The 18724-nt window shown below is 39.9% G+C and overlaps 2 protein-coding genes across 4 annotated transcripts in view; both read right to left on the reverse strand.

Moving 5' to 3' along the window:
* Positions 1-680: 680 nt before the first annotated feature.
* Positions 681-18534, reverse strand: HSF2 (heat shock transcription factor 2). Of its 2 annotated transcripts, XM_067293781.1 has the most exons (14): positions 18474-18534; positions 17413-17579; positions 13474-13582; positions 13119-13246; positions 12164-12288; positions 9713-9788; positions 8482-8543; positions 8285-8369; positions 7428-7618; positions 5866-6135; positions 4522-4627; positions 2765-2818; positions 2016-2100; positions 681-1653 (listed from the first exon to the last, which is right to left on the reverse strand). In XM_067293781.1, exons 2-14 carry the CDS (start codon positions 17554-17556, stop codon positions 1364-1366), a joined length of 1725 nt encoding a protein of 574 aa, XP_067149882.1. In that variant the 5' UTR covers positions 17557-17579; positions 18474-18534; the 3' UTR covers positions 681-1363. The 2 variants fall into 2 exon arrangements, with proteins under 2 accessions (XP_067149882.1, XP_067149883.1); XM_067293782.1 differs by lacking the exon at positions 2016-2100 and having other exon boundaries at positions 1389-1653.
* LOC106498024 (heat shock factor protein 2-like) overlaps positions 18527-18724 on the reverse strand; it is a 29593-nt gene continuing 29395 nt past the window's right edge. For both annotated transcript variants that reach the window (XR_010883762.1, XM_067293784.1), the window contains one exon: positions 18527-18553. Coding sequence is in view for 1 of the 2 variants with exons in the window: in XM_067293784.1 (XP_067149885.1) it covers positions 18550-18553 (4 nt within the window). In the remaining variant the exon portion in view is untranslated. The remainder of the gene's footprint in view (positions 18554-18724) is intronic.

Genomic DNA, 18724 nt, shown 5'->3' on the forward strand with positions numbered 1-18724 from the left:
TGCAAAGTACATCTGTAAGAAATATGGTTATTTCTTGTTCCTGGCTGGCAGATCATGCATATACCTATATAAAGGTTTGAGACAGCTATTCTCCCTGTGCCTTTCACAGCCATCCCACTGAAAACAATTAATATGCTTTCTACTTGCAGTGCACTTCTACTTCATCAACTGTTGCATTATCTTGCATCTGCAACCTGGTTTTTGCAAGTTTAGCTGATACACCTGAATAGCAGTTCTAATACAGCACCACCTAAGTTCTGTAATAAATACCTGCTCTTTCACTGAATTAGAAGGATGAAGGGGACAACACATTCAGCTACTTGTATGCTTAAGTTATTCCTTCAAAAAAGGGAATTTTGAGTAGTAGTGTGGAATGTGTTTTTCCTGTTGCCTGCATGAAGGGGTTAGTAAAGTCATTTCTCCCTTCACTGGGCCATCTCACATACTGGAGCTTCTGTGTTGCAGGCTTATTTTATAAATGTTGTGGTTTGTTTTTGTTAATGCAGGCAGTTTAGATATTCTTTAACTACCCTGTAAAAATTCAAGGCTGCTATTGATGGAACAATGTTTGAGAGAGCAAACAGAAGTAAAAGTCATTGCACCATTAAGGCTGGAAACAGACAGGCTTTTAAATTCATATCTGTTTAGCGCACAAAATAAGAGACAATCCTTAGCCAATATCACACTTAAGTAACATTTATTTTATCAGAGTAGATCGTCCAAGTTAAAAGTACTCATGCAGTCAAGGGGCCTGGTGACTGTAAAGAACTTCTCCCCAGTTTGTGCTATGTGTAAGCACTTCCACTGAAGTGAAAGTAAGGCAGAACCAAGATTCAGCAAGGTACAGGCACTTTGTTCCCAGTTCAAGCAGGGAAGAAAAAAGCCTACATTAGGTCCTGGTCCCCTCCCACCCCAAAAGAGCCTCATGTTTATTAAACAAAATGTTGTGAAAAATAGAAAAAACCCAAAATAGAGGAAGTCAGTGCTCCCTAACCATACACTACTAGTTTACTTCATCATACATAAGACCAGAAGTATAAGAAAGCATAAATCAAAGCTTACTATTAACAAGTGTTCAGTTACCTGGGATATTGAGATAAGTATAATTCCAAGTATTTTGACAGTAGTTAGGTATGGTAACAGTCTGACTTGGTATTGCCAACCATGTCTAATAGTTTGTCTAACAGCTTGTCCAACTATATAGTTAAACAACTGCTTGTAGGAAGGAAGATAGGAAAAGATATTTTAGATTCCACATTATCTGGTTACATAAAACAGAATGATTTACAAAAAAACTCATATACCAAACAATATTCTAAATAAATAGTTCATCTTCATGACTATATACAGAGTCTCCATTATATTAGTTATCCAAGAAGGGCATGTCTGCATCCATGGGTGCTGGGGCCAGTTCACATAAATAGAACAGCGTGGCTTCGCTTGCTTCTGCCTCTGTCAGTGGCTCCAACCGCACTAGCTTGCTCTGAGTGGGCTCAGGATCCAGGCTGCTCTCCAGGAGCTCATCCACTTCCAGGGGTTTGTCAACAGAGGAAGCAGTTTCTGTTGTGGAGCTTCCACTCTCAGCAGTGGAGCCTGGGTTCCCATCAAGGAATGCAAGGAGTGGAAATGCAGTGTACTGTATGAGTTGTTTATCTAAACAAAAAAAGGTTCCCAAAACATCATCAGTTCACATGCAATTTTAAGTGCAAAAGAAAAATCAAAATTTATTTTTTAAAATCTTCATTGGTGTTTGTTTTTAAATAGTGATTTAAGAACTGTTGGATTTATATATAAAATGTTTTGGACTCTTTTGCAAAATCATCAATTTTTCTCTGCACCTGGTGCAGTATCAAGAGCCTTAAAAGCAAACCTAATACTAAGTATTTTGTTTTGGTCATTTGCTTATCATCATGAAACAAAAAACAGACAAGGAGCAAATAACTGAGATGATTGTTTTAAACCATGTTTGTTCAACTGTGAAATTGTTTCATCAAAACATTTTTATTACAACTAACCTGATCTGGGCTTAGAAACTTGTGATTCTTGTGAAGCAGCTGGACCAGCATTATTCTTAAGAGTTTCAATTCCCTTTGGCTCCATCTGGAAAAGAAGCCAAAACCTAAATATACTCTTAAAATTTATTTCAATAGTTTGCGACTGCAATGCCAACAGATCTTAGCTGACCAACTATTAAAAATAATAGTAACAACAAAAACAACCAAAAGTTTTTTTTTTTTTTTATTAAGGGATGCACTGGCATCAGCTATCCATACTAATAGATCCTGGCCAAGAAAACATGAAATAGAAACAAACTTTTTGAGGAAGAACTGAGAGTAAGCTCATAACAGACTAGGACAAACTCAGATCTTTTGCTCTACTGGTTGTTCTAGGTTTCCCTTTCCCACCAGACAACACAGATGAAAACACTGTGTATATACCATGTTCACAAGTAATAAAATCTTAGAAGATGCAAAAGTCAAGAGAATGGTACTATGTACAGGTATTGTGTTCAAGGTAACTTAACACAGTTTTAAATGACAGCATTTGTCACTGACTGGTATGCTTTTTCCCCTTCCTGTTTAAAACTAACAAATAAGATAAATTCAGCTGCAGCCTTTCTATTCTCATGGAAGCCTTGAAAGCCAAAGCATAAAAAAAGTTATTATACCAGTAAAGAAAATAGGTAAAGGACAAAAAAAAAAAAAAAACCCAAACTTTGCATCTCTTGCTACTATGTAAGTTGAGCAATGGATTAAAGACTTACTTTAGGATTAGCAATATGATCTGTGGGATTCATCTGCACGGAGCTTGTAAAAAGCTGAATAAGACAAAACATATCAAGTTTTAGGTATCTCAATGTTCCTATTAAGAATACAAATAAGTCATATTTGCATGTGTGTGAGGATAATCCCTGCACTATATTTTCACCCTCAATCAGGATTAGAGTTTATTTACAAGTAGTTATCACTTTTGCCAAGAAAACTCCATTGGAGTGGACTTGGTTTGGAATTGCATAAACTTTAGTGACAAAAGAAACAACTACATCATGCCTAACTTGGAATAATACGGTTTGCTACTGCTGTAGTCTTCAAAATACTGATTCATTCATATTTTGCTGCATAGAGAACTCTGTGGACAATGAGGAAGAATGCTCCCTCATCACATTTGCAAGTGACACCAAATTGAAAGGAGTCATCAATACATGGGAGAGCAGAGCTGCTGTCCAGAGGGATCTCCACAAACTTTAAGAGTCGTCCAACAGGTACCTCACCAAGTTCAGAGCCAAATGCACCTGGGATACAACCACCCCATGCACTGGCCCAGGCAAGGGACTGAGTAGACAGGGAGCAGTGGCTCAGAGACAGACCTGAGAGTCTGTTTGGGGTGGACAACACCCAACCATAAGCCAGTGGCATGGACTTGCTACAGGGAGGAGGCTTCAATAATAGTTAATTAATTATTAATTATAAACTTGCTACAGCAAGAGCATAGACTCCAGGTCAGTGGAACAATTATTTCCCTCTATACCACACCTAAGGCCACTTCTGGAAGAGCATCCAGTTTTAGGCTTCCCAGTATGAGACAGACAACTGTCAAACTGGAGAGAGTCCAGAGGACCACCGATGGTTAAGGGACTGGAACATAGGAGACACATGAAGATGGGGAGCTGGGCTTATTTTGTCTGAAGAGGAGAAGGTGAAGGAGGATGCACCTGCACCCTTCCACTACTTCTGAGGAGGTGTTATAGGTAAGACAGAAACTCCCCATGGAGCAGACAGAGAAAGGACAAAAGGCAAGAGTCACAAGCTGCAGCAAGGGAAATTGAGATGGACATAAAGAGTTTTTCACAGGAAGCAATCAAGCACTGGAACAGACACCCAGAAAGGCCATATAATCTCCATCTTTGGAGATTTTCAGAATTTGAGTTGATACGGTCCTGAGCTTCAAAGTTAGATTGTGTTGTTGGCCCTGCTTTGAGCAGGGGGTTGAAAGAGATGACCTGCAGAGGTCCCTTTTTCAACAGAGTTTATTCTACTCTACATAAATCTGAAAAAAAAAATTAGGAACATACACATACTCCTAAAAAATAACCTGAAATGGCTAAGCTTGTAAAACAAAAACCAAGGGCCTCTTTCAGCCCAGTTCACTGAGAAGACCAGAGGTTATGTGCCGGACTATTTCAAAGCAGGAATATTAGTCTAATTGTTGTCCAAGTTCCTGTAGCCACAAGTATAAGCATGTCTCATTAAGAAAGCCATTCTTCAATCAAAAGTTTAAATCAGGGTAATCACCACAGCAAGCACTCGAAGTGATGTAGCGTTACAAATTATACCAGTGCCACAGGAACACAGATTACCACATATTTGTAACTTCTCTCCTTTTTAAAAGGAAGGAAAGGCAAAAGAAGAATATCTGCGTGTTTAAAATACATTTTAGACAGTAGCAAGCCACACACAAATGCTTTTTTCTAGACCATTACTACAAAACAATAAAAATATTAAAATAAATGGAGAAAATTACATCAACCAGAAGATCTGGATCTATGCTGAACTGTCGTCCTGATAACATAGCCTGAAAGTCCTCTAAACTGCAGTCGATACTGTCAAGATAATCCAGGAGTTCAACTCTGGAAAACAAACAACTGTATTACTCCATCCCTTGAGAAAAAGGAGAAAAATCCACAATTAAGTTTTACACAGATGTACTATATGCATCTAAAAATCTTTATTAGTACTACAATAATCACCTCTCATTAAAAACATTTTCAAAAAAAGACTGAAAACTTCTAGCCTTGCTCTTCAAAGTAGAACCCATGTAAAGCAGGCAGATACCCCAGAACAGAAATCACATCAACATAACACTACAGCAAGCAGCAGCAGAGATGCACTACTCAGACCCAGCTAGCCCTAACAGAGTCCCATCTGCTTGCAAGAACTATGCAGATAAATCCTGAGAAGATGGTTGGTTTATAAAGTGACAACATTACACCGTGTCAGACTATGCACTCCAACTCATTCCCTTCACCATGAAAAGCAGAGGGGGTCCCGCCCCCCAGTCAAGGGAAATGGCACATAAGGAGTTCATATATGGAGATACAGAAGTAATCAAATGATGCATGTGGGAAGAGACAGCATTCTTCAGAAAATTAAAAAAGCGCATTCCACTCTAAGCTGCTGATATCAATTATGTCATACATACCATTTCTCTGTTAAGAAATCTACATCCAATGACTATGGAGCAAGCAGTACAATCATAATGACTTTTTAAATAGTGAATTTTTTTTTAGATTTTAAGAATAATAATAAAAATATCTGCCTATAGCCAGGAAGAATGAATGCTACCTTTTAGGACACACTGCATGATACATTTATTCTTAAAAAGAACGTGCCATTGATTCTTTCCGAGTTTGAAATAGGGGAAAAGAAAACACACATACAAAAGCTATGGTGGAATAACACCTTATAAATTATTAGCTGCTTGCATCAAATATTCATGCTTATGCTGTTACCCAATGAAAATCATAGGGAAACTCAAAGCAGTCTGTACTTCAGCTGAAGAGGAGAGAGGGCAGAAGGGTAAATGTGGGGAATTACAGTGAAATTTGCAGGGAAGCTTGCTCTCTCAACTCTTAACAGACATTCAAGGAATTATTAAAAAAAGAAAGTATTAACTCCACCTAAAGCAATATTTTCAATAAAGAAAGCCTGTCAGAAATTCAGTACTTCCATACCTTTAAAGTGGTAACAAGCCTGACAAAACCAAGCCTTCCAGTATTTCTACACAAACTCTTAAAATAAGATTAATCAGTTCTCTTAACCTTAGTCAAACAATCAGTTCCGATACTTTAAAAAACAGGCTACTCACTTTCCAAGAAGATTTATGTTCTGTGAAATTACTCCATTCTCACTGAGTATGGAATCCATCACTGAGACTGGATCTTCAGCAGTTAAAGCTGACTGGTTATTCAGCTGTACAGCACTTGACATGAGTGGACTTGTACTGTCACTGACAGGGCTGAGGGGATCATTAGCTGGGAAAGCGACTGATTCTGTGCTTTTATCCCCCTGAATTACAGGGGCATATTCTTCCTCATTATCATCTTCCACAATTACAATATCAGGAGAATGACTACAGCTGTAATATGAGACAAATGGATTAATCAACACAGAGTTTCATACATTTATTTAAACTGGTACTACTTCATAGGTTCAGTTACATCCCATTTTAGCCAAGCTACTGTATGCAAATGAGCTTTCCTATTAAAATGGAGAAGGAAATAAAGCAAGATGTTCTAAGCTTATCTATTTTCCATTGAGATGGTGCAGGAACACTCAACACAGTTAACAACTTAGCTAACAGAGCAAGGCCATAATGACAACTGCACTCTACTATAAAGGTATAGGAACATTTTGGTATTTTTGCATTAGAACAATTTTAAGCTTGCATATAACCAAAATATGTATGAAGTGGGCCAAAACATATGAGGCCATGAAAATAGACAGGTCATGTATATTTTGTGTCTTTCCCCTTGAACAAAATTAAAATCCAGAGCAACCATAAAGGATCTTAGTCAATAGTGTTATAGTTAATTAAGCTTGTTATGTATACCAGGAAGGCAGTTTAAAAACTCAATGGGGAAAGGAGTCTCAAAGAATTTATTTTCCTCTATATTCTTATGATTTTCTTAATCATTAAATAATTGCACTGCCTCTCTGCCACAGCCTTATCTTTATTACTTTTTTTAAAAATCAGAGAATGTATCTCCAGACATCAATTTGACAAAAATAATAGTACTAGCTCAAGCAACAGCTAGTACATATCTAGGTTTTATTCCCTACAGCATAATACAGGCCCTAGTAACTCAATACAGCTCAGGAACAGACTTGCATCTCAATCCCTGGACCAAATTTCAGCTGCTCATAGTTAGAAGATGAACATCTACAGTGCAAAGTACATCGAGAGAAAGAAGGAACATAGTCACAAAACACTTGAAGCCACACAGAAGAGTTTCCATTTCAGTTTAAATGGAAAAGCAAGCTGTGATAGCTACTGAAATTAACAACCTTAACCCTGTGTGTGTTTGGGCGGGGGGAGGGGGGGCACTCCTTCCTGTCTGTGTTCATAGACAAAAATAAGAAGACACCAATTGTTCTATCTTTGAACAAGTAGTATCCTCAGCAAGGGTGCAGTAACACAGATTTCTTTTCACTGGTTTCTAACTTCACCATATTGAAATTTCAGTAGCCAATTTAACTCTTTGAAACAAATCCACAGGTCAATAAATCAGAACCTACAGTGAATTCACAGATGAAGCTACTATACATGCAGGAGTACTGGATAACACTTGTATGTAAGACATCTGAATTGTTGCATACTATACAACAATGAAAGCCAGTTATCTATATAGACTTCTACAGATTTCTTACTTGGAAGAATCTGAAGTGGTATCTTCATTTGTTTCCGGTGTATCTTCATTTGTTTCTGGTGTGATGGGAGGATTTTCTTCATCACCCATAGGATTTTCTTCATCACCCATATCCTCAGTGACATCATAAATGATGATATCATCTGAAATCTGCTCCCTTTGTTTTAAGCCCTCAGGTCTGTTGAGAGGTACCTGAGAATTATTTCAAAAAGATTAAGGGAACAATTACATTAATTTCAGCATTCTGACAGTTATCATTGCATCTAAAACCGCTTTAAATCTAAAGATGTGCAAGCGCTTTCCTACATCTCAGAGATCACAAGGTGATTGTACAGATTTACCTTTAACAGAAAAACACATAAACAAATGAACAAGTTACAGAATAGCAGCTACAGAAAAAATGCTTGGCAAATTATACAGGCACAGAAATAAAAATATACCAGCACCGTCAGACAGCAAAAGTAACAATAAAGCTAAAACTATGGTACTACACAAGAACCAAAACCACAAAAAAGTGACCCTTAGTCTTGATCTGCCATTTAAGTGGCACCTTGTTGTAAAGCTATTACTTCTAAGAAGTAGCTTTCCCATGTTATACCACTCATTCTGATGTTTTCCCCGCCCAGAATTATTTGGACACCAGAAGTAACTTTTGGTGGTGTAACTCATTCAAACATCAAAGGAACTTGACATGATTTTGCTGGATTGGATGCTGCCTTGCAGAACACCAAACTGTATTCTAGTCCCTGGATGAGGCTAGGGGCTACTAATTCACTTCCCACAAGGCTATTTCATCTGTCTACTCCCTCTACTCCCTACCTTTGTCGCAACACAAGGTACATATAAAAGAAAACTTACATGATGGTTAGTGTCGGCTGGTTCTTTGACAATTTGTTGAAATACATTTGACTTTGTAGGTCCATTAGTGTTCAGAAGTAGGGGCCTGAACCAGGAAGAAAAAAGAATGACTAATCTCAAAACTGTTTCTTTGGTTTTTAGTCTACGAACCCCCTCAACATATTGACCAGAGAGTAAGTTTGCAAGATCATACTTACCTCTTACGCTTTAGGCTCACTAGTTGGTTATTCTGCACCAAGGTAACAATAAATTGCACAATCTATGAGGAAAAAAATACTACTGTTAGTAGCTTTACTATGTAATTGTTTGTTTCAGAGTATCAAGATACCTTATAGCATAAAACCTCAACAATAAACTCTATACATTAGCAGCAGGACACTTATTCTGTGTGGTAACTTTCATACAGATCAGTTCAGGAAGGTTGAAATCAAAATCGATCAGAAAACACAGACAGGTAATATCTAAAAAGAATACAGTTAATCAGTTCTCTAAGAAAAGCTTTTTCATATAGCAAGTGATAGAGTAGATTTTTACACTAAATCATTAAACATACAGAAATAAAATCCAGTAACTTAAACTATAAAAAGAATCCTAAAGCAAATGACAGAAGGCACATTAAGGATGTTTAGAGATTCAGGTTACATACACAGTCAGAACTGGTCCTGATGAAAGGCATTTTGACAGATTCAGGGGTGGAGTGAGGGGAAAAAGCAAGACACATGCAGATGACTCTATTCATCTTCTGCCCTCCCCCACCGAAATGTTAGTTTTTCATCATGTATATTCGGCTTGAACAACCCCAAAAACAGTACAAGTCTCTGCTACAAGGCTGTCTACAGTATTGTTGTTTTGTGATATGCAAACAAAAAAGAATGTATAAGCTCTTTGCATTTACATCAGTTTTGATAGATCATAAGTCTAACTTAAGCTAAGCTAATGTATTATCTGTGGGTTCCATTCAATATTCTTCTGATAACACTAGCCTTGTATTCCTAAAGTTAAGTCGGACAGTAATGAATGCCCAATATAGAATTTTGTAATTTTTTCAGTGAGATACATTTTCCAAAGATCTGTCAGCCAAAAATATTAGTCATCTGTCTCCTAAAGTAACCGAAAATGGATGGATCATTTTAAGGGTACTTCAATGAATGATGTACGATGTTCCTATACATCTTTCTTTGAAGGTGTTTAAAGGAAGTTTTGGCATTATCTTCTGCTTATGCAGTGAGATATGCTGAATGTTTGTCTTACAAAGATCTGTGCACCATATACCACCTATTGTTTTTTTCCTACTAAAAAGACATTTCATATGCTACCAAAAAAAAAAAAAAAAAAAAGAGTAAGGCTAAATGTAAGAGAATCTGTAGCAGATATTCCTAGTTAGGAAGGCATCGCAAGCTGATAACGCTTGAACAGTTGAAGCCTTACCTTCCGAATAACTTGCTGTTGTTGCAAGTGTTTTGCTCTCAGCTCTGCCACTTCCCTCCAAAGAGATTCATTCTCCCTGTTTAAAAAGAATGATTTAAGTCAAACCAAATGCAAGTTTTAAAATATTTTAAATTAATAATTTTTTGTTAAAGATTAGTTGGTTTCATTAAAACTCTTTGAAATGTGTTTTTAAGATTGTGGGGGAAAAAAAAAGACCCAAACCATTACACAAGCAGCAGTCTTGGCAAAGAATTACAAATCAGAGAACCAAACAGAACATAATAGCCTGCATCAGTGAATTATTTTTCTCAAAAAAGACTTTCCCAACTTTAGCAATACTTCTATATCTCACACACTGAGCATTCCAAAACTAAGTATCTTCCTTTCACATAAGGAAGTCTACCCTCTCCTCCTCTTTCTTTTAGTAATTAAATCTTAAGGAATAAAAAATATATATATACAGTTGGTTTCTGGCAGCAGCAAAGGACCATGCAACACAAGAATATAGTTTCCTCTCACTAGTTTAAAAAACAACAACAACAAAAAAATCACAGTTCTTCATCCATATCAAGCCTGTTTGCCCTCCCTGACACACCTCTTGCTAGGTGCAAGCCAGCTATCAGAAAGCATCTTGGAAGCATCTTTACAGAACAAGTCCTACATGCAGCTGCCGGTTATCCTAAGAGTCACTTCTGTTAGCTCCAGTACAGGGGCACACTAGGTGCTGAAAATAACAGAAGCACAGCAGATGACAGCTTTCATGAAAAAATGCTGTTTTACATACCTCAGTTTTTCCAGTACTCTCAACAGCCAGAACTGAGACAGCATAAAAACTGCTGTTAAAGCAAGCTTTGCTATCTTTTCCATGAACCTTGCTGTTTCTAACAGCATAAAGCATATTAGGAGGTAGATAATAAATACAGACAGCTTCACTGAGTAAGGAAAGACAATACACCATCCTCTTCTCTTTTGTAGCCTCAGATGTGCACCAAAAAGGAAAAAAATCTCTCCACTCGTATTCAGTGTTTTTTTGGAAACCTTTAGCTAAGTTTTCAGAAACAGCTCTTGGTATATTTTCTGTAAGACACTTAAGCACAGTATTATGAAGCTTATTACCCACTCCTCAAGCTTCTACTGCATCCAACGTGCAATTTAAGGGTATGGCTCCATCACAAATTCAAAACTGAGGCCAGAGATTTCGAACTTTGTTTTCCCACCAGCTTTCTGAACATGTTTTCACAAATTTAGCTCCAATTTCCACTTCAGTCATTTGGAACAACAGTATGGTTGTCAAAGACTGATCAATCTTCTGATCTTTCACAAACTGTCGGGCTGTTAGCAACCTGATGTAATTTCAGCCAAAAGTCAACCCTGCTCTGAGCAGCTGTTTGGACCACATGGCCTCCAGGAATTCCTTCCAACCCAAATTAATCTATGATGCTAAAAGGTGAAAACAAGCATGATTTCTCATAGACTGGCCAGCTCTTAATAAGACTCTTCCTAGTTGAAGTAAGTTTACCTTTGAATATTCTATCACTCAACTAATTAGAACCAAAGACTTTAAGAAGCATTTACTTCTTAAAACTTAACCCAATAGTTACCTCTGCCACAGAAGCATGCAATTATTTATGTTCCCAATCTGGAGTCTTGGGACAGAGTTAAAGTGCTGTGACTTAGAGTGCAAAAGTTTGTGTCTGTATATTCTGTCTGTATCTTCACACTCTAAAGGATTAAGTCATTTGTTACACACATCTCTCCTCATGTTGAGAAAAAAATGTAATTACTAAACAGGTAATAATGTTATTCTAAAAATACTCTATTTATAGTTAGATTTTAGAATCTGTGCCTCTGCAGCGGAGATAACTAACTGAATTTCTAAATTAGATTTCTAAAGAAATTCTCATAAGCATCAATTGTTCTGCAATTTTTAGTAGTAGGGGAATTAACAGAAAAGTAACTAGCAAAAACATAATCATTAGTTATAGTAAGAAAGTATTACAAATAATTTGCACAAACTAAACTCTGCCTCAAATGAAACTTGAAGACATAAAACAGTATACTTATGTGAAGAGTTGAATATTCAACATCAGCAGCATTATGGAATTAGTATTAAAGGTGTTGTTTAATTGCCTACTACTAGCCAAGTCTTCAAACACTAAATTTGCTTATTATTTTTAGTTATATAAGAATATAAATGTTTAATTTAATTTTTTTATTAAAGATTATTTTCCCAAAGCAATATTTAAAGTTAGATATTTAGAAATTGAAACATTTACATTTGAGAGAAACTTTCTTTTTATAAAAAGAAAGCTTATTTATATTCTATACCATTTCTGCCAAGAAAAAAAAAAAAAGTAGATGCTTCAGACACTGATGTTTCAAATTTTTTGCCCAATACATATTATCAGAATTACTCAATTTTAGTGATCAGTTGCTGATGGAGCAACTTACCTCTTTAAAGCAGACAATCGAGATTCAATAGTCTCTTGTTTAATTTGCACTTTCTGAGCACTGCTTATGATTTTGGAGAGATCTTCCTGACGAATCTTGTTTTCTTCAGGTCTCGAAGAAGAAACCTTTAAAGGATGAGAACCCAGAAACACCACTTTCCTTTACTCTTTTTTAGATATCATTTTCTTTGGTGATCAAGTATATTTGGTTCTAGTATTGGCAATCCATGTGTTCTTAAGTTTATAATCAACCAAGCATCAAACACAAAGTGCAGAAATGCACAGAAATTTTTCTTCTAACAACTGCCACCAAACTAGATTTAATTGTTAAACATTTCTGTACATTCAGATTCTTCAAACATTCTACTAAGTGCTCCATTTAATCATAACTGCTTATAAATTAACCAGTTAACAACTACATTTCTCCCACCAGTTTAACTTGCTTTATTTCTATTTCATGTACGCTCTTATAGAGCTCTGATTCACAATGACAGCACAGTATATTTCAGAAACGCATTTAGCAGCATGACAAACATGGTTATATATATGGTCCCTCTCTCTTCTCCTTAGTGGAAAGTTTAATGCTTACAGTATCTTTGTTCTGAAACAAGCTACATAAACAAGTAGATTTTGTTATATTAGCAATGGTGAAGTCAAAGCATGCTCTGCACTAATAAACATTTGCAAAATACATCACATTAGCGTAATTCATTTTTGCTACTTGCCAAACTTAAAAGCTACGACAGCCAAAGACATTACATAAAGGAGCCTAGTCAAATTCCCCAAAATATATTTAATAAGTAAAAGTATATTTCCACAGCAGCACAATTTATTTACTTCCCAAAACTCCAAGCTTATTTGTACCCAAAATCCTGCAATAACTAAATCTGACGCAAACTTCACCATTAATTAGTATTTATTAGTATAGGTTTGCTATATATTGAATTTTCACTAACCTTCCTTTTAATGTGTTCCAACAAGTCCTCCCGGCCCTGCTTAAAATATGGGTGCTGAAACTCTACTGGGCCATCTCGCTCCAGTTTGACAATCCCAGAATCAACATGGACAACTTTACGGAAGCCATCTTTAAAAAAATAAATAAATAAATAAATAAAGGGAGAAAAAGAACTCTCAAAACCCACATTAAGAAACTGAAATTATATTGTTCCAACTATCATTTTATCAGTTCTGAGGCTCAGACAGTATCCTAGTAGCAAAGAACAGTGTCACTGCTCAAAGGATGTTATTTAGAACTAAATACCAACAGGATCTAGAACTACAGTAGAAAGCAAAAAAACCCCAAGAACTTACACATGTTCAATTGTCTGACAAAGCTTGCCATGTTGTTGTGCTTGAAGTACTTGGGAAGAATCTCTTTTGCAAATCGCTGTTCATCCAACACCAAGAAACTCTGGCCATTCTAAAATGAAAGAGACACATCGAGCTACTTAAAAACTATTGTAGAAACACTCTGGGCTTTTAGAATTAATCACCGGATAGGAATGCTTCCTTTGTGCATGTAGAACATAGCCAATCTGCTTGCCTACAGACAATTTTCCACAACAAAAAGCGTACAAACCTTACAGTTGCAAAGCAACTAAGTATTACCAATTTACATTGCTATCCATATCTTATGGGAAACATTCCTATTGCTACTCTTAGCTTAAAGCAGTAAATTAATACAACTAGTTTACTAACAATTATCACAGTTTCACTATCACACAATAATATCAGTTTTGTATGTTGCTTCAAAGTCTTGGAAGGAATTAAACCAAAGAGACTGCACAAGGGAAAAAAGAAGCAGCTGGAAGTCCCTTTTCCTTTCCAGCATGAAAACATGACCAGCTTGATAGAACTGTCAAAGAGAGTACAAGATGTCAACTAGTTTTTGCATTTAGCAAGAAAACACACTCAAGTCAATACCCCTTCCTGCTGGGATGCCAATTGTGGGCAAGGACTGATCTTTTCATCACCGAACTGATCCTGGAGTTTCAGCCACAGGCTCTGACTAAAACAGAACACTTAATTGTTTGTTCTTCAGTGACCGTGGTCCATCAACCACAGGGCAAGTAACTGACAGACTTCAAATTAGCTACTTTAAAATGGTATAGGTGTTGCCCCTGCATCCAGTCTCTCACCCTGCATTTAATATGAAGCCTATCATCTCTGACAGATGTCAGCATTGCTACCTCAGCTACTGAGAAGCCCTCTATGTCAAGGAATCCCATGCGTTTCTTACCCCCAAATGCCAGCAGCTCTACAGTCCCATGAAACTTAAAGAACTGTGAGACCATGTGAAAATCTTGCTTGACAGCTTGGATCCAGCAAGGATCATCAGAGCAAGGTTTATAAATGGTTAGCCATCAGATGAGTTATGAGCTCAAGACTGAGAGTCAGTGGGACGACAAAACTTACTAAATAGTGCATAACTATCTCTTGCTTCCCCTTTCCCTTACACTGACTGATTTTCAGCAAAAGAAAGGGCAAAAGCTGGTCACACAAATGGCATTACAGTAACCTGTAGTGCCAACAGACTGCTTTTATGTGGCACCTAATTTCACAGTCATTTTGAAACTCTTCAGGCCTGTCCCAGTAAAATTTGGGAAACATTTCTACTAGCTCATGTTGCCCTGACAGTCATTTACAGCAATGCTGTAAACAGACTAAGACCTGACTTTAACTCATTGAAGTATTACTACATAGCTAAGTACAGTTTTCAAGTCTCATGTTACTAACTGCAGCATACAGTAAGCTTTCAAGTACTTCATTTCATACTCCTTGTATGTGTTTCCAAGGACAACACACACCTGCTGCTCTCCTAAGATAGGGAGGAGATTAGATTTGTCTACTTGGTTCTAAACAAATCCATATCTTTACACGGTAAGGACAAACAGTGAAACCAAAGTTAGTATTACTGTAACTGTACTGTTCCTTTACTGTTACACTTACACTCAGTCTGTACTTTCTGTAACCCACAATACTGGTCTATTTATTATTTTAAAGATGCAATCACTTGTATAGCAAGTTATCCAAATACCTTCTCCCCCATATGAGAACTCTTGATTCCTGATAACACCAGTTGTGACTAGCAGATCTTGCTTCTGCAAACTGCCTCAAAGAATCTCCAACAATGCCATAGTCTTCACTTTAAACAATACAGAGACACCTAACAACAGCCTTGGCTTGTTTACCTGAGATAAATACATGCAATGAATCTGATAATATCCAAAATGAAACATCCACTAAATATCTCAGGTGTCAAAACCAGCATTTCTTAAGCTAGACTATATTTGAACCTTTATAAACACCCTTGGCATCTCTCTTCCAGGGAAAATAAATAAATAAATAAATAAAGGCACTAAAAGCAAAGCTGCTGTAATCTAGGTACAATCTGTTTATTCTCCAAAAAGTTCTAGTTGAAGTTACTGATAACTCAATACCAGTAAAATATTTAAGACGACATTTTAGATATTTGTATCATTGCTTGAGCACTTAAAATACTCTCAGATTAAAGATATCCTCTCAATACTCACTGAAGATGTCTATACAGTTTAGGAGTGGAGGTGGTAGTTGGTTTTTTTTTAAAGAAAGTATGGGAAAAACATCTAAGATATAGTAAAACAATGTTATTATTAAAAAAAAAATGCTTAGCATTTGATCACAAAAGAGTTAATGATGCTTACTGAAGCAAAGTAGCCAGCTCTTCCCTACACTGTAAGAAGATAGTTACTTCCCACCTTCCAGTATTTTAAGTTACTTATAAATTAAGTTACTTTGCATTCTAATAATGCTGTTTTATTATTTGCTACATCTGCCTCCATTTTAATATAAGGGATTCAAGACGAAAGGATGTCCAACTCTTTTTTTTTTTAAATCAATCTAAATACCTACAAATCAACGCGGTCACTATATAAATTTAATCTGCAGTTCCTACGAAAAGCATGCAAGTGCTATTATGGAAAAACAGAAGTAGATCAGCTCCCGTTTCCCCCCCTGTCATTACCACCGCACCGCAAGGCCGGGCCGGGGGGGGGGGGGGGGCGGCGGCAACGCGGGCGCAACAGTTGCCGCCCTCCCCACGTGACCGGCGCGCCCCACGTGCCCCGCAGCCCGCCAATGAGCGCGTGCGCTCCGCTCGGCGGCCGGCCATGCCGCACGCCGCCGGTACCTGGAGGCAGGGGCAAGGATGCGCCGGGGGACGCGGCGGGGAGCTCTCTTACTGCTGAGGACGTAGGGGGCACACCAGATGGAGCCACAGAAACCACTGGCCTCGGCGTAACTTCTTACGCCACGAGGGCTGAATCTGTTTTTATACGGGACGGGGAAAGCACCATCCCTCATGTTTTATAATACATGAGATTCAGATATCCCTTATTTTCTGATTCTCCTGCTGTCTTTACGTACAGATTTAAAATCTGTTATACAATTCCCCAGTTCAAGAAAGACAGGCATACTTATAAACTAATTAATGAGAAATCCTACCCGAGTTCTGTATTACCACTACTATAGCTTAAAAAAAGAAAAGCCCGACACTGGGCTGTGAAGCAAAACCGCTCTCGGACCTCCGTGCTCTATTACACAGCTCCCCTCAAAGCTCAGAGCCACCCACCGGTCGCCTCTGCAGGAAACCCCGTGAAAGCACCGAGCCTGGCAAGTCGGGGCACGCAATCAGGTCTTTTCTGTCAGCACTGACCGCGCGCTGATTTTAAAGCGGGTGGGGGAGGAAGGGAAAAAGAGGCAAGAGACCCGTCCCCCTTGCAGCTGCGGCCGCTTATACAACCCTCGGTATTTACAGCCTGAGAAAAGGGACAGCCCTCGAGGGCCCGCAAGGGAACCCGGCCTCTCTCCGGCAGCCCACCGGGTTTTCCCGGGCCCGGGGCGCAGCGAGCCCGGCGGAGCCCCATGGTTGCGCGGCCCGGGAGGGGGAGCGGGAAGGGGTCGCTCTGCCTCCCTCCTGCCCGCCCACCCGGGAGGGGGGATTGCGAAAAGCCAGACGACGCCAAGCGGGCGCGCCCGCTTTCTTCTCCGCTCTCCTTATGCCCGTAGGCCCCATACCCGCCCTCCCCTTCACGCTCCTCCCCAGCCGCCGGCCCAGGCGGGCCCTCGTGCGGTGGGGAAGGGCAGCCTACCCCCGGCACCCACCGCGGGAAGCGGGTGGCACCCCCGGCCCGGCGCCGCCATACCCTCCTCCCAGCCTTCGGGCCGGACGGAGCGGCCCAAACGGCCGCGGCTCGCGCGCCGCCGCCGCACCTGGCTCCAGGTGATGAGCTGGTTGCTGGGGGCCTCGCCCACCAGCGCCCACAGCTTGCTGAGGAAGGCCGGGACTCCCGCGCTGGCGGAGGGCGGCTGCTGCTGCGGCTGTTGTTGCTGCTGCGGCTGCTGTTGCTGCTTCATTGTCGCTCGGGAACCTCCTCGGTCTGGAAAGGGGAGGGACGCAGAAGGAGGAGAACCAGCACGATCTGCCCACCCCGTCCCGCTCCACGCGCGCGCATGCGCACGGCCCCGCCGCACGTGCGCGCATGCGTGCCTGCACCACCTTCCCCGCCCCTTCTCCCCCTCCCCCTCGCGCCTTACATAACCGGCCCACGTGCGCCGCCCTCACGTGTCACAACAGCGCGGGCCCCGGGCGGCGCGCGGGAGCAGCGGCGGCGGCGCCGGGGAAGGCGGGCGGGCGAGCGAGCGGGGGCATGCAAATGAGCCAGTGGCAAAGGCCAATCCGGAGGCGCCTCTCTGCTCGGGACGGGAGGGGTCGCGTGGTAGGCAGGGGAGGCGAAGTGGATGGGAAACCGGCAGGGCGGGGTCACGCGGTGGGCGGGGCTACATGGTGGGCGGGGCTACATGGTGGGCGGGGCTGGCCCTTTCTGAGGAGTATCATTAAGATGCAAATGAGAAGCACTTGTGAAAATAGTAAATTTCCACTGGAAGCAGTAAGAAACAATTGTGGGTTTTGGTTTGGAAGTTTTTTTTCCAATCTATATTGCCCCCCACAAGTACCCATTATTTATTTATTTATTTTCCACCACAGCCAACCTCAGCATCACCCTGTGCTAGAGCTCCTACTTCCAACCCCAGTAAGGTTAACGCCTTTCCATAATGGTCTCCAGGGTGAAAGGCAGGAGGACAGCTGTACGAATCTTCTCATGAAAAGACTGCGCAGATCTGCACGGAAGCAGTGTATTTTGCCAGTCTAGCCAGAGGCTCACTGTACTTTTAGAAGATACTCCTTTGGGCCCATGAGCTTTGGGAGAAATCTGCATAGCAGCTGTGTCAAAACACTAACCCCAGTCTCCAGTAGGCATAACTACACGTACCTAGCTCAGTCTCAGCATCCCAGCAAATCTTGCATGTGGTGGGACCTGATGAGAGCGCTCCTTCCCTTCTTTAAATTTAGCTGTTATAAGATTATGAGGTAATTGTGACACTACATAAAATAACATTGCAGATCCCATCACTAACCCACAACCACAAGAAGGACAATGAGAGGAGGCTGTCCTGCAGGCAGTGTTGTAGCCCTCAGGACTAAAGCAGTCTTTTGGGTAAAAAGGCTCCTCCGTGGTGTTGA

Source organism: Apteryx mantelli, chromosome 3 (assembly GCF_036417845.1).
Source record: "Apteryx mantelli isolate bAptMan1 chromosome 3, bAptMan1.hap1, whole genome shotgun sequence".
NCBI lineage: Eukaryota > Metazoa > Chordata > Aves > Apterygiformes > Apterygidae > Apteryx > Apteryx mantelli.

Coding starts and splice junctions, on each gene's coding strand:
- HSF2 (XM_067293781.1), bottom strand. CDS start 17,556: ATGAAGCAGCAACAGCAGCCGCAGCAGCAACAACAGCCGCAGCAGCAG. Junction 9,789..12,163: donor CGATTGTCTGCTTTAAAGAG/GTAAGTTGCTCC, acceptor CTTTTTAAACAG/GGAGAATGAATCTCTTTGGA. Junction 2,101..2,764: donor ATCATATTGCTAATCCTAAA/GTAAGTCTTTAA, acceptor CTTCTTTTCCAG/ATGGAGCCAAAGGGAATTGA.